We start from the raw sequence: 16,441 nt of genomic DNA, 5'->3' as shown, positions 1-16,441 counted from the left end.
CAAAGTATTACTTTGAAATAACCCGTATCAGCATAGGGGTGAGAATTAGGGATGAGCATTTAGATACTACGGAGGGTCAGTGAGTTTTGTTCTCAAGGGAGTTCAGTCCCACACGCAGTCAGCCATAAATATTCCACTCTTGGGTGGGGTCTCAGAAAAAAGGCTATGTAACTAGCCTTTTGCTATGGATGCAGCCGTGGGAAGTTATGGCTCTCACACTTTAAATAAGCATATTTAATGATTAATGTGTACCCTTAAATTTTAAAAACTGGTGGGTTTGGAGGGTTCATTCAACTTTCATTAACCCATCAGACATAGGGCCAGAAGCAATCTGCATCTAGTCTCAATCAAAACATACTTACATTTCTCTGTCCTCCTTAAAGAATGAATTCCAGGTAGAATTTGCTTTGGGAGAATTGGAAATATTAACATTATTTGATGAATGATTTAATCTTAGCCTTCTCTCTGTTTGAAAAGATAAAAATGGAGACAGACACATAGCCTCCAAAATGTCCTGTCTCATATTTGTGATTCAGGGCACATTTCTCAGTAGGCACCATGAGGCTGTCAAAGGTACACAGGCCAAGAGGTAGTCCATTCTCCTTTGAATTCTGGTTCTGCCATTTATTTATAGGCTTTGAGTCGTTCAGTTGTATTATCTGTAAAGGGACAAAGTAATGCCCACCACTAAGCTCAGAGAGTTATTACAAATCTATAAATTAAATAATTAATATGGTCTTTTTTCAAAGTGTGAAGTGTGCAAAATATAATAATGGTATTTGTTTTTCAACAGTTGATCCCAACCATAACATCGTGGAGGGTTTTAATTTTGGTGGTAGCCCTCACCCAATTCTGTGTGGCTTTCTTTGTAGAGGTAAAGTAATCTCTATATTTTTTCTAGGAAGATAAACAAATTAAGGATCTCATTTTCAGCAGGTGCTTATTTTCTAGAGCAACCACTTTGATCCCCCAAAATGACAGTTATTAAGGGTTTATTAAAATGGTACATATTCTTTTGGAGGAAAATTTTGGGGGGAATGATTTAAAATTATTTGAAGTCTGCATAGAAATGCTCTTGATATCTTCTGCATAGAAAGCAAAACATGTATGAACTCTAATTTTGCTTCCATGAATGCACTGTATTGCACTTTTCTAATATTTTCAACAATCTAGTAAAGACTAGACCAGGTGACCTTCCAACCCTAAAACCCAATGAGACTTTTTAGAGTGAAGAACTGCCTTCTGCAGGGTTTCCATAACAAAGAGGAGAAGCCGTTGCTTATTCTAGTCAATTCCTTTTCTTGAAGGTCTTCCTCTTACGGTGTTTCTTTTCTACTCAGTGTCACTAAATGACTTTACCCACTTAATAAGAGGCTCAAGTACTATCTTTGTAAAAGGAGAGTTCTTTTTTGTAAAAGGAGACTTTTATTTTAACTCATGTGCTTTAAGACTTTTTGGAAAAGGGATCAACCAAATTTTAAAATATATATACACCTCATTATATATGTTTAAAATTTCTCATACTCTTTATCTTGGGGATTCCATTTTTGAGACTATGTTTTAATAACCCAAAAGAAGAGAAAAATACTACATGTATGAAGGCACCTATCATAATATTATCTACAGTGGCAAAATATTACATTCAACTTAAGTGTTGTTGAGATGCTGTTTGTTTAAATAGCTATACAGCAATTTGAGGAAATGCTAGTCACTAAAAATCATTATTAATCATATTGTACCTACGTTCTTCCCATAATAAAATAAAATTTTTTAAAGGCTAAAGCTACATAAAAATCGTTTACCACAGAAAGTTTAGCATAAATAAAACTGGGATGCAAAATTTGACCAATTTCATTACTATAAATGGATAAAAACTGTGTGGGCATGTGAACAAAAGAAAACTCTCAAAAAATGAAAACCAATAACCATTTGATTTCTAGAGCTCAACACTTTATTCAACAAACGCTTAGACACCTTCTACATGGCAGGTGGCAGGTAGCAAGGCTAATGGTGATTTTTCTTTTCTTCATTTTGAGCACGTTATTGCTGTTACCATTTCAGTCTGACGGGAAAATCATTCTAAGAAAATCCCTAGCCAGGACTTAACCAGGAAATGTGTGGAAAGGAAATGCTGGAAGCTTCTGGCAGATTTCCGTGAAAACAAGCACCCTCTAGCTTCTTAAGGGAAGAATTCCAGAACTTGGGAAAGGAGAGGTAGATGCAACAGCAATGAGCACACCTCAGAGGAAGGCCTGGGGAAAGGAGGTGGCTGTGGTGGCCAGCGGCCTGGCTGCAGGGGGACCTGCGCAATAAATTGATTGTTTTCCCATCTGATTTTTCAGGATTCCATCCTTCAAAATCATGAGCTCTGGCTGTTGATCAAAAGAGAATTTGGATTCTACTCTAAAAGTCAATATAGGACTTGGCAAAAGAAGCTAGCAGAAGACTCAACCTGGCCTCCCATCAACAGGACAGATTATTCAGGTGATGGCAAAAATGGATTCTATATCAACGGAGGCTATGAAAGCCATGAACAGATTCCAAAAAGAAAACTCAAATTGGGAGGCCAACCCACAGAACAGCATTTTTGGGCCAGGCTGTAATCAGAATTGTTGTCGTACATGCTGAACAGCATTGCTTTTTTCCCCAAAATTAACACATTGTGGAGAAGTGATGATACTCTCCCCTTACCTTTCCTCTCTCCATTCAAGCATTCAAAGTCTATTTTCAATGAATTAAACCTTGCAGCAAGGGACCTTAGATAGGCTTATTCTGACTGTATGCTTTACCAATGAGAGAAAAAAATGCATTTCCTGTATCATCCTTTTCAATAAACTGTATTCATTTTGCATAGCATTATTTTGTTTAAAATGAGCAGCTTTCATGGTACTGTAGTCAAATTAGTAGTATGAACATCAATGGAAAAAAGAAAAATTGAGGCAACATTTGGTCTTTGAAAGTTTTACTATTAGTTGTCACAAGTTTACTTAAATCTTTGTGAAGAACATTTACATATATATCTTTTCCCAAGGTCACAGTTCCTCTTTTTGTTTCACTGGTATGCTTTTCATAGAGAAACAAGGACCAACATTTACTTCAGATATTCAACCTTTTCAGAAATTCAACCCTAACTATAATAAGCCAGAATTGTGTGGAAGTGGTAGAATGAAGGAGATGTTTGTTAATTCCATATAATCTTGGCATGGGCACAGTTAATATATAAGCAAATTCCACCAAAGTTTGGCATCACTCAATGTATAGTGTTTGGGGGCCAGTGAACAGGAAAGTTTAGAGTAGATCACAAAGGTAATGAAATAAACTGTAAAAAGATACTTTTACTTAAAGAAGCATAGCAACATTTACTGCTTGTTACTGACACATGAAAACCTCAAGCTTTTTTTTGAGATGGTGTCTCGCTCTGTCACCCAGGCTGGAGTGCAGTGGCACAATTTTGGCTCACTGCAACCTCCGCCTCCCAGATTCAAGCAATTCCCCTGCCTCAGCCTCTCAAGTAGCTGGGATACAGGCACCCGCTACCATGCCCAGATAATTTTTGTATTTTTAGTAAAGATGGCGTTTCACCATGTTGTCCAGGCTGGTCTCAAACTCCTGACCTCAAGTGATCCACCCACCTCAGCCTGCCAAAGTGCTAGGATTACACAAGTGAGCCACTGCACCCAGCCTCAAAGCTCTAACTTTAAAAGTCGTCCAGAACTCAACATTACTCATAATGCTAGAAAAGGGACTTATAATATTTGTAACTGCAGCATGACAGTTCTCAGGCTACTAAACAATCTTAAGTTCTATTTCATCTTTTAATTATCTAAATCATCTTACTAGATGCATATTAAATAGCACATGAAAGGGTGCATCCTTTACAAATATATTCTGTACACTATTACCTTTTATATATCACCCTCCCCATAAACTTGAGAGAAAATTTATTTCTAGTGAACATTTTAAATTACCTACTAGTCTTTCCTTATAACGATAAATCTAATTTTGCTAATTTAACAGACCATAGGCAATTAGTTAACCAGTTCCATTACATGAGTACCAATTATGTACCTAATACCATGATGTACGGATTCAATGTATGATAGCCTTGAGTTTACAATTCTGAAATCTTTAGGAATGATAAATGGTTTCAACATGAAATTTGCTACTGTAAATCATATTATAAACGTTACACAAACCACCAGCATAAATGCAAATTCCTATAAAAACAATCCCTCTGTGTTTACATTTTGTTTGCTTTTTAACCTTTGCTTGTATTCACAGCTCTCTGGAGAGTAATAATTTCTACAATGTGTATAATTTAGCAGCTACTGGTAACAAGACAAAAGTTTTAAAAAGAAGAGATTTCTAGTTTATGATTATAAACTATGTATCAAACTAAAAAAATGGTAGTTCAGGTTCCTTGAGCTGACATCTGCATTTAGTAATTTGAGTATTAGAATGAAAAGATTCAATTGATACACTGTATAACATTTCAATAGCATAAAAAGATTTTTAAAAAAATAGATTCAATAACGTTATAGGCTTTTTCTCCCCCCAGGTTTTCCTACAACCTATAAGGTTTCTGGTTGATAATGATCTTTATTTCATAATTTTTATTCTTAGAATGTGATAAAGTTGAACTCCATTCCTGACTGTTAAAAATATACTCAGAGAAAGGTTTAATAGTCTTGGGAAAATCATTTCATAAAAGCACAATGAGCATGATATCAAATAATCACCTATAGGAAAAACAAGCTGGACAGTCTTAAGCTGGCCATCATCAAGAGTAACCAGTTTTATGGGAAACTGATGGCTAACTTTGTGAGCTAACCTCTAAGGGTGAAAACTACCACACCCTCAAACACTACCAATGTGAACATGAATCCATGAATTTAATTTAAAAGTGCATTTATGACATTATCTAGCACAGACAGGACTGTCTTCTGGAGTGGAGACATCCAGAGTTCTCCAGAAAGGCTGCACTTGAGGCTCTTAGGAGGTTCTTGACTTCAAATTTTGCTCCTTCTCCCACTGGTGGGTGTAGTAATTCCCCTGCTTCGGGTTAAGATTTGCCCCGTGTAGGCATCCTTTACTGAAAAGGGCACCTTGGGAAAGGTAACACATTATGCTACTGCCAGGCTCATCTTAACTTGACAATACTAGAAAACTGGGTTTTTTTGTTTTGTTTTGTTTTGTTTTTGAGGTGGAGTCTCGCTCTGTCGTCGCCCAGGCTGGAGTGCAGTGGAGCGATCTCGGCTCACTGCAACCTCCGCTCCTGGGTTCACGCCATTCTCCTGCCTCAGCCTCCTGAGTAGCTGGGACTGTAGGCGCCCGCCACCACGCCCGGCTAGTTTTTTGTATTTTTAGTAGAGACGGGGTTACACCATGTTAACCAGGATGGTCTTGATCTCCTGACCTCATGATCCACCTGCCTCGGCCTCCCAAAGTGCTGGGATTACAGGTGTGAGCCACCGCACCTGGCCTGTTGTTGTTGTGGTTTTTACTATTACTTGGGAACAAGGCATAAAAGGAACAGAGACTTGAATTTAGAGTAAAAATGAAAGAGAAATTTTCTCTCATTGGTTCCTGGTAGGAGACACTCACACCCCCACAGAAGACCAGTGGAAGAAGAGAGTGTTTGAGGGTTACTGGAGACAGAGTTGATGCCATAAGAAAGGGAAGGAATTATTGAAAAAGAAGGGACGAGATATAGGGTCTCTGTGGCCTGGACTGCAGCACACAACTCCTTCCATTACCATTATTATTAACCCTGCAGTTAGCTTGTTGAGTATTTCTGGCCCTGGGGTAAAATCTAAATCAGTTTAATAGGTACAAGACTTTCACCGAGTCTTCCGTTCAGTTACATTATGTACTGTATTCCTAGCTTTCTCACTGTATCAACCCCCTAATATTAACTTGAACATTTCCTTTATTTAATGCCAAGCTTTCGATGATAGCATAAGATGGATGTCATTGGCTGGTGGTGTAGTTTATGGGGTCATGTTATAATGTCTGATGTAATCCTAGGTTAGAGAGAGCTGCACTCCCCCTTTCTCCACCTGCTGCAACCAAGAATTTCACTGGAGCAGCATAAAAAGCAGTGTCTTTAATTCAACACATAATAAAATGAGAGAATAAAATTATGACATTCCTTGGCTTGTAAAAAAGTCTGAAGAATATGAGATATTGTTTTCCAAATATGGCATTTTAAACAAACATTTAATGATTGCTTCTCAAGGTTAAAAGGTCAAATCCCTGAAACACTTCAAAATCCAAAGGGAATAATATGTAACACTGTAGAAATAACAGCCCACTCTTACTTGACATGTCCTCCTGACAAGCAAGTAGATTCCACACAAATCACCGGAACTGAAACCCTGGAGCAAACAGCCTCTCCTCTTCCCATCCACCCTCATCTACACAGGCAGGAAGAAGATGAGGGTGCATTCCCCAAAAGGCTTGTAAATTAGAGTCCCTCAAACTGCCTAACCAAAATGCTAAATTTCCCAGTTTCTTTTCCAACAAGAAAAGAAACATGAATTTAGATGTCAACTCTAACAATCTGGGGTTCTTAAAATTTCTTTCAAAACCATATATAAATAGTCTTTCATGCCTCTGGCAAAATGGCCACCCTTGGGGAAAAGGAAAATTATAGTAGAAATAAAATGTGATGAGATTTTGTTAAGATCTTCTGCTGGCTCACTCAAAAGACTACTGCTTCTCGTTCAAGCTGCCACAGCAAATCTATGCTAGCAGGGGGAAAAAATTTCATTGGCTCAATGATAAGATAATATCAGTAAGCAATTTATTAAAGAGCCTGCCATCCATCATAGGAATCTGGAACAGTAATGATGCACTGAAAATAAGTATTCACCCCAGGTTTCTTTTCCTCCTCCCAAATTCCTTCAATATCAGTATCTCTTTGGTAAATTGTTAATAGTATTTTGCTCTTTGTCCTTTTGGAAACAAGCCCAGGAATGAGAAGACACCAACAGCAGCTGTCACAAACTCAACGGTACTTATCGCTCGGTTGGCCTATAAGGAAACAAGAAGTAAACAAAAAACACATCATATTCTAAAGACATCTGTGTCCTAAATGAAGCTTTAGCCTGTTTCCTAAACTGAACACCTGTTTTAATGTACAATGGATACATTTAAAGTACAATGCAAAATTAAAATTCTGCATAAAGATGAAGAAATAAATTTATAATTTGTACAATTATGTCAAAGATGTAGATACGTACACATGGGTATATATTCCTCATATTTTTAAAGCACTCTGACAGTTTATAAACTAATTATGAACACAGTTCCCATTAATCATAATAGTACACTGGTGAAAGAGGTTAATATACCACTCTTGTTTTGCAAAACTTGGGATATCATAAGTAGTTTGCCTGAGATCATTCCACGAAGATGTTTAAAGATAGGCTGAGTCTTCTGAAACACACGTTCTTCTCCTATGCAGCTCCTGCCCCTTAAATAAACACTTTGGATTGGTTGGGTCTACACCAAAGTATCGTGTAAGAGTGTGTGTGTGTGTGTGTGTGTATGTGTGTGTGTTTCAGGGATGTCAAATAGCAAATAATTCAGGGATGTCATCTGAGCTAAATACACATAAGCTCTTATTTGGTAGACACAATTTCTCTTCTGATAAACAAATTTCAAAAAAAGCCAATACTGATGTTAACTATCATGTCAAAAATTAATTTCTCATGTAGACAAACCACTCTCAAGATCAACTGTCCATAAAGGAATCCAGACATTTATAGCTTTAAGGGTATTAATCATCATGATGATGAGAGAACTAATGAATATTCATGGTATTCTTGGCACTCAACTAATATTGCCTTCCATTCAAATGGGTTTGAGTGCAATTTGATGACCCAAAGGTCACATTCGGACACTTCAGAATTATCAGGTACTCTGAAAACATTCGTTCTCTCTGGGATTGAAGAATCAGGTCTTTCAAATAAAGCAAAATATTTTTCCCAAATGACTCTGGGGAACCAGTCTAAGAGCTGGAAAGCCTAACCCAGGTCATATTTGAGCGTGCCCTCTGTCTAACCACAGCCTTCCACCGTGGAACCTGCCACCCACGTATTACTGCAACACAATGCTACCTCCCTAACTGCAGCTTCCCTGTTAGGAACAGGCACAAGGGCCAGGGCCAGGAAAGAGGGACACAACAGAAGTCTTGGCTCCATGTGTTTGCAGCATGTGTTCATTCCACTACACCATCCTGTGGTGGGCAGAGACTAGGCCTGTAATTGTGGCCCACTGTCTCTGCTCCAACCCCCAGATGCCAGGGAGAATGGTAAGGGCAAACAACTTGGCACTAACCCTGAAAAATCCTGTTTTACTTTATAATTTTGATTTTATTTGATTTCTTATCTATTTTATTTATATTTTAACTAATCCTTACCTAAACTATTTCCTAGGAGATAATCAGAATTCACTGTAGCACAGAGCCACCCACATGCCACATTGGGGGAGCGCGGGAGAAGAGGCAGGGAGATGCAGGATATAAGATAAAATCCCAAAGAAGGGGAAGAGTCACTAATTAGACAGGGATCAAGCCCAACCCTAGTACAATTCCAGCAGATAGTGAGATCCCAAGAAGGTCTAATAGAGAGAAATGGGGTAGTCAATAAAAAAAAAATGAAGGTGCAATCAGTGTCTTTAAATAGAGGTGTCAAATGGTAGTAGGGTACGGCCCTTGGAAAATGGCAGGATCCTATAGATGGTGTGGCCCCAGCTAGGTGCAGACCTAACTGACTAGGTATCTTTCAGCCACTAGAAACACAAGATGTTAATGAAAGCTGACAAATTTAAGAGGCCTGGTTGGGGGATGGGCAACCTGATCCCAAACCAAAATCCCTAGAGATGACACAGGCCAGATATCATGATCATAAAGCCACTTTAAGCAGTGCCACTTTAAGACAGCTTCCCCAATTCCAAATGTTCATTTATTTCAAGTCTCATTCTAGATAATGAATCTCATGTAATTGGGACAACCCACTGGAGTTAGGAGTAATAGGATGTGATGTGCAAGATTACAACATCTCAGGATGTTCTTGGTGAACCAACATGAACAAGAACTTTTACTTCACGGCTTACTTTGGATTATAAGGTCACCAAATCCAACTCTGCATTCTTTATCCTTTAGAGGGCTTTCTGTCCATGGGCCATAATAAAGGCCTCGTTCTGGGGATCTGTACCTGGCCTAATGAAACATTAGCTGAACCTGGAGTGGCTGTGTCTAGACAGCAGTGTAGCGGGGACACAGACGTGTGGCAGGTTTATCAAAACGCTCTTTCCTAAGGCCTTGTAAGGCTGCAGTCATATGCACCGAAGCACCATCAGGATGTGTTCATGTGTTGCCTTGTCCAGGCCTACTGAAGAGTGTGGGCCATCTCTGACAAAGATAGAGATATTTTCATAATTTGTTTGGTCTATGAGAGTAAAGTATGTTCTTAGAAATTTTGAAAAATACATAAAAGATAAGACACAAACTGAGAGAAAACAACTGTAAAAGACAAATCTGATAAAAGTGTTATCTAAAATATATAAAGAACTCTTGAAATTCAACAATAGGAAAATGAACAGCTGAATTAAAAAATAGGCAAGGTCATCAAGAGATACATCATCAAAGATGATATGCAAAGAAGCATATAAAAGATGCTCAAAATTACATGTAACTAGGCAACTGCAAACTGAAACAAGATGCCTATTAAAATGGTTAAAATTCAAAATACTGATAACATCAAACACTGGCAAGGATGTGGAACAACAAGAACTCTCATTGCTGAGAGTGCAAAATGTGAAAAGATACATTCATTCAGGAAGACAGTTTGGCAGTGTCTTACAAAACTAAGAATATTCTAACCATATGATCTAGCAATCATGCTCCTTGGTACTTACCCAAAGGAGCTGAATACTTATGTCCACATAAAAACCTGCACATGGAGGTTTATAGAGGCTTTATTCATAATTGCCAAAACTTGGAAGCAACCAAGAAGCCCTTCAGTGGGTGAATGGATAAATAAGGTGTGGTAAATCAAGGAAATGGAATATCATTCAGTGCTAAAAAGAAATGAGGAATCAAGCCACAAAAGTACATGAAGAAACCTTAAATACATATTATTACATGAAAGAAGCCAATCTGAAAAAAGCCACATACTACATGATTTCAGCAACATGATATTCTGCAAATGGGAAAACTATGGAGATGGTAAAAAAAAAAAATCAATGGTTGTCAGGGATTTGCAGGGAAGGAAGGATGAATAGGTGGAGCACAGGAGTTTTAGGGCAGGAAAATTATTATTTATAATACTATAATAATGGATTGTGTCATTTTAAATTTGTCCAAACCATAGAATTCATAACATAACCAGCGAACCCTAATGTAAACTATGGACTTTGGTTGATAATGATGTATTAATGTTGGTTCATCAATTTTCACAATGGTATGGTAATGATGTGACATATTGATGAAGGAGATGGCTATACTGGGTGGGGAAGGAGGAGAGAGTTCTATACTTTCAGCTCAATTTTGCTATGAAGCTAAAAACTGCTCTAGAAAATTGAATCTATTATTTTTTTCAAATACAGAAAAGCACAAAGAAGAAAAAAAGATGAAATCATAATCCTACCCTTCTCACCTTTTTTATGCATTACTAGTTTTTAAACTTGGGAAATACATAGCCATTCCCAAGAAAACATTTCTAAGCTCAAGGGCCCTAAGCTTAAAGGGATTCAAAAAACTAATCTAATATTAGCTATTATTAGTAGTAATACTATTAGTTATTGATAGTAATATATAATCCAGTTGCTGCTAGATCAAGATTTTATTGACTATGCTAACAACGATCTATAAAATTCCTGGATACTGTTATGAAAAGTAATATCCACTATGGGCATGCTATTTATTGGGATGGATAATACATAATACAGTATGCTGAGAGACCTCAAATATCTCCATAATCTTTCGAACGATCTGTGTTGATTAGAAGACTGATAAACAGTGGGTTCAAGGACACTCCACTAATAATGGTGATGATGGCGTTCTCACTGAGGTCTGTGAACACGAAAGCTTAGGTAGACTCTTAAGGCTGTCACTGCATCATCTTCATCAGAACCTGCCAGAGACAGGTTCTTACTATTTGTTGAAGAAAAATTAATTTTTCATGGGTCTTGGGTCTAGATGTGAAAGGTGAAATGATGATAGATTGCAAGTTATAGTCAAATAAGAAGATGGCTCTAATCTCTTTTTATTTAACGTTTAAAAAATATTGCTTATTTGTAACCACTTTACTGAAGACTGACATGCAAAAAGCTGTAGATATTTAATGTGTTCAGCTTGATGTATTTGGAGATAAGTATACCCCCATGAAACCATCATTACAATCAATGCCATAAACTTATCCATCACCTCCACCATGAAACCATCAACACAATCAATGCCATAAACTTATGCATCACTTCCAAAAGCTTCCGCCCACTCCCTTTGTTGGTTTGTGCTAAGAATACTTAACATAAGATCTAACCTCTTAGCAAATTTTAAAGTAGGCAACATAGTATCATTAATCATAGGCCCTATGTTGTACAGCACATCTTCAGAACTTGTCTTGCATAACTGAAATTTTCTACCCTTTGACTAACATCTCATTTCCAAAAATAAAATAAGTAAACAAATAAAAATTGCTTGGTTAGTGCAGTGAACAACTTTGTCATTAACAAAGAAGAAGAGGAATGGAACCTATTTCCTATCTACACCACTAATTTTCAACGCAAAAGTGAGCAGGAATTTGTGTGTACCCTCTATGTTCTAGCTCAAAAGCAATTTATTGTTACATGTGAGCAGAACATTCATTATGTTAATACATTTCCTAATGAGAATGAATTTCCAATTATTTCCTAATGAAAATAAATATATCCTTTCATTATGTTCTATCTCCCATTTTCCCAAACCTTTTTATTTAAAAAAAATTTTGAGATCTAATTAGCATACCATATATTTACCCACTGAAATAATGTAGTTCAATGTTTTTTAGTATATTCATAGACTTGTGCAACAATCACAATTTTGAAACATTTCATCATTCCAAAAAGATACCTCTTACCCTTTAGCAGTCTCCCCTGATTTACCTCAACCACCTCAGCCCCAGGCAACCACTAATTTATTTTCTGTCTCTATAGATTTCCCTATTCTAGGCATCTCATATCGATGAAATAATATAATATGTAGTCTCTTGTGATTGGCTAAGTAGGCAACTTGGCATAATGTTTTCAAGGTCCATACTGTAGCATGTATGAGTACTTCATTTCTTTTTATTATTGAAAGATATTACATTGTATGGATATACCCCATTTTGTCTATCCATTGCCCATTAGATGGATATTTGAGTTATTTCTACACTTTGACTATTAGAACTGATGCTTCTATAAACATTCATGTGCAGGTTTCCATGTGGACATATGTTTCATTTATCTTGGATATATACCTAGGATTACAATAGCTGAGTCATAGAGTAATTCTACATTTAATTTTAGAAGAATTGCCAGAATGGTTTCCAAAGCAGTTATATCATTTTACATGCCTACCAGAAGGGCAAGAGAGTTCCAATTTCTTCACTTCCTTGCCAACACTTACTATCTTTTGTATTATAGCAATTGTATTGGGTGTGAAGCGAAATCTCATTGTGGTTTTGATTTGCATTTCCCTGATGAAAAATATGTATTCTAGATACGTATCTAAAAAGAGTCCAGTATCCAGAGTACATAAAGAAAACTTACTACTGAACAATAAAAAGGCAAATAATCCAATTTAAAAACGGGCAAATAGGCTGGGCACGGTGGCTCACGCCTGTAATCCCAGCGCTGTGGGAGGTCAAGGCGGGTGGATCACGAGGTCAGGAGTTTGAGACCAGCCTGGCCAACATGAAACCAGCCTAGCCAACATAGTCTCTACTAAAAATACAAAAAATTAGCTAGGCATGGTGGCAGATGCCTGTAATCCCAGCTTCTTGGGAGGCTGAAGCAGAATAGCCTGAACCCAGGAGGCGGAGGATGCAGTGAGCTGAGATCGTGCCACTGCACTCCAGCCTGGGCAACAGAGCAAGGCTCCATCTAAAAAAAAAAAAAAAAAAAAGAAGAAACAAACAACAACAACAACAAAATGGGCAAATAATCTTAATAGGCATTTCTCCAAAGGTGATTTATGAATGGCCAATAAGCACATAAATTGATGCCCAACATCATTAGCCATCAGGAAAATGCAAATCAAAACCACAATAAATTTGAATCTTGGGTATAGGGCAGGATAAGTAGGATTTTGAAAAATTAGGCTCAAGAGGTGCAGCGTTTAGATAACACGAGGCTTTGCTAGCCTTCTTATAGATGACATTTTTCCAAGCTTTTGTGAGAAGAATTATAACCTCATTTCTTACTTAGGATAGAAATGTATAACTGATCCACCATTTCAAAATACTGGAAGTCTTCAATAAACGTGAATTATTAAAATATTATGGTATTATCCTTCAAATTTTTAGTTGCCTTTTAAAAAGTTTTCATAGGTAACAACTCCCTGGAGTTTAATCTATTAAATTATTTTTCATATTTTAATATTTTAAATGAACATTTTTATATGTATTTTGGATGAAGAGGACTTTCTTTTGATAATAGTTTTATATATCCATTCTCTTTTATCACCTTAATACTCATTTTTAGTTTACTGGACTGGTGGGACAACAGGACAACAGGTAGGGAAAAGACGAACATGCTGTTAGCTAGAAATCTGTCATACTACAAAACAATGGTAGTAACTGACAAAAATTGTAAAGTACTTTAAAAATAAAGTCAATTAATCTATCAAAAGTCATCCAAAAGCTCAGTGAATCAAAGGATCTACTTAAAGGCACAAAATTTCATTGAAATTAGCAATTGCAAGGAAAGAGAAAACATTCACAAGCCCACTAAGATATGTCATTAGTTAGCCTCTGTCCACCAATGAAAAATAATTTAAGAATAACCATCTGTGATATTGGTAAATAAACTCCCATTCAAAAAGCTCAACATCCTTTCTAGCATATTCTTTTCAGTATATGAGATCACCAATTTGAAACTGCTGTATGGTGAAGTAACAGGAAAAAAAGACTAAAGGCAGTAAGATTGACAGAATGCTATGGTCTTGATTCTACTTCAAGTCCCTTATAGCTCAAAATTCATAATATTCATGTTTTAGTCTCAGTTTGGTTATTAACTTGTTGCAGGACCTTGGACAACTCAAGTCCATTCTCTATCCTTCAGTATTCTCATATTTTCTGGTTCTTTTCATTTGGTTTGAGGCCTGGGAACCTTATCATAGCCAATAGTTATTCTTTTCTCAATGTAAGAATATCTCCTAAAGAAAACTTACCTGCTCTGAAACTCCTTCTCCATAACGAAGCAATGTCACAAAATGTTCACAGTTGTTGACAAGTAAGTTATAGGCCACCTCCTGTCCAATTACAAACTCTGACCGCTTTATGATTTCTTCCACAGGGAGAGGGGGGTACGTTTCATCGTATTTATTGTTTATTCTGTATGTGTCATTTCCCACAACATCCTTCAAGAGCTGCATTTTCACCAGGGCCTTACTGCTGAATACAGACTTGGCGCTTGTAAAGGACGCAGGAATGCCATCTATAAAGTAGAATTCTGGTTAGTAAGGTATAGTGACCCAGTCCAATGAACTCTACTGCCATCTAAAGACTTTGGAAATGCTGGCATGTCTAAACCTAGCCCTGTTCCTAACTTATTATCAAACCAAAGTCATTTAATCTTATCTGCCTTAAGCAGTTATTCTATAACTTAGCAGTAACACTTACTATTGTATGAGTGAGAATATAAGAAAAACTTTTTGAAAATGTTTGATGTTCCCATAGAACAAATTGGATGAGAATACTCTACTCATCCTTGGGAAATAAATTCTCTGTAGATTGGTATTATATTATTAGAGATGTTGGTATGTGTGTCTAACATAGATACAGATAAGATTATTGTCCACTTTTTCTATAAAGCAGTTTTTTGCTGAGCATCTGAACCCTTCCAAATTAATACTGTAGGGTACACTGTTATTAGTAGGCTCATCCTAGTGTCTAAGCTCCCTAAGCTTCTGAAACTTGTTTTTCAACTAGGCATCAATTTGGGGTCCAATTTCCTATTCCAAAACCTGCATGGTACCTCAGTGCTGTGATAGGATGGCTGAAGTCAGGCTGGGGCCCTGCTTTTTTCCTGCCAGTTCCTTTGGCCAAAAAAAAAAAAGCCCCCTAAGTCCTGAGCCTGAAGCTAACTTGGTAGGCACTGTCTACCAGACATGGCCCCAGGCAGTGACCTACCCACTTACGACAATGCCCCATGCCCTACCACTCCACCTTGGCTGCCTCTGCTCATAAGCATTTGCCTAGTCTGCCAGGAACTACTGTATCTTTGGCCTGACAATGTCAGTACTTGAGGTTGGACAGATGATTCCTCAGGGTACAGGTCTAAAGCCAGGCTCCAGTCCTTGTCAAACTGCCCACAACTGCTATGCTTGGCCATGTTCAGGTCAATCATGAGAGAAAGAGTCTCCACATAACTAGTGTTTAGAAACTTTCTCTTTTAGTAATGACTGAAAGCAAAACTTATTTTCCACTATCCTTCTGTCTGTCCTCCTTCTCACGGAATGTGAGATGTTCCAGTGAACATCTTACACACTGCAAGTTCTCACACATTACAAGTCCTCAGAGCATATATATCCCAGTTAGAATTACTAAACATATTTTTAATAACCACATGCAAAAATTAGAAAATTAAAATTTGGAGAGGTAAACTGGCTTGGAAAATGTATCACAGTAGTTAACAACATAATTGAATATCAATCTACAGGATCAAACCTGAATGCTCAAACCACAATAATATGGAATTTAAGGCATGAAAATAAGAAAACAGCATGAAAATCTCATATTATTTTCCAGGTATGAAAACTGCAGAGATAATGTAGATGTAGAGGGTTGCTTAGTATTAACCACTAGACTCTGGAAGCTCTGAATCATAAATATCATTTTATTTGTCATTTTCACTTATAATATTCTAAAACAACAGGCAAATACTTTAAAATGTTGCAAAAAACCACTTCATTAAAAAGTCTCAGAAGTTCCCAAGATAATAAAACTTAGGTCTATAAATACTTCTCTTTAAACATAACCTGAGGAAAATACTCCACGTTATTTATTTGTTATCTGCATACACTTTTTTTTTTTTATGGAGTCTTGCTTTGTTGCCCAGGCTGGAGTGTAGTGGCCCAATCTCAGCTCACTGCAACCTCCACCTCCTAGGCTCAAGTGATTCCCCTGCCTCAGCCTCCTGAGTAGCTAGAATTGCAGGTGCCTGCCACCACACCTGGCTAATTTTTGTATTT

General features: G+C 37.2%; 2 protein-coding genes across 10 annotated transcripts in view; one reads left to right on the top strand and one right to left on the bottom strand.

The window, feature by feature from the left end:
- Nucleotides 1-2,855, top strand: part of ATP13A5 (ATPase 13A5) — a 104,153-nt gene extending 101,298 nt beyond the window's left edge. Inside the window, exons 29-30 of the mRNA XM_016942516.4 lie at nt 794-874; nt 2,343-2,855. Coding sequence (XP_016798005.1) covers nt 794-874; nt 2,343-2,603 — 342 coding nt within the window. The 3' untranslated portion in view covers nt 2,604-2,855. The remainder of the gene's footprint in view (nt 1-793; nt 875-2,342) is intronic.
- PLAAT1 (phospholipase A and acyltransferase 1) overlaps nt 1-16,441 on the bottom strand; it is a 73,591-nt gene that overhangs the window by 36,579 nt on the left and 20,571 nt on the right. For 7 of the 9 annotated variants that reach the window (XM_054681343.1, XM_054681339.2, XM_063807439.1 and 4 more), the window contains 2 exons: nt 14,420-14,685; nt 6,784-7,035 (listed from right to left, as the gene is read on the bottom strand). In XM_054681343.1, coding sequence (XP_054537318.1) covers nt 6,934-7,035; nt 14,420-14,685 — 368 coding nt within the window. In that variant the 3' untranslated portion in view covers nt 6,784-6,933. Of the gene's footprint in view, nt 1-362; nt 660-6,783; nt 7,036-14,419; nt 14,686-16,441 lie in introns of those variants that run through there. The other 2 variants (XR_008547194.2, XR_008547196.2) reach the window with 2 other exon arrangements.

The sequence above is a fragment of the Pan troglodytes genome, chromosome 2 (genome assembly GCF_028858775.2).
Source record: "Pan troglodytes isolate AG18354 chromosome 2, NHGRI_mPanTro3-v2.0_pri, whole genome shotgun sequence".
Taxonomy (NCBI): domain Eukaryota; kingdom Metazoa; phylum Chordata; class Mammalia; order Primates; family Hominidae; genus Pan; species Pan troglodytes.
This window is presented reverse-complemented; position numbering and strand designations above follow the sequence as displayed.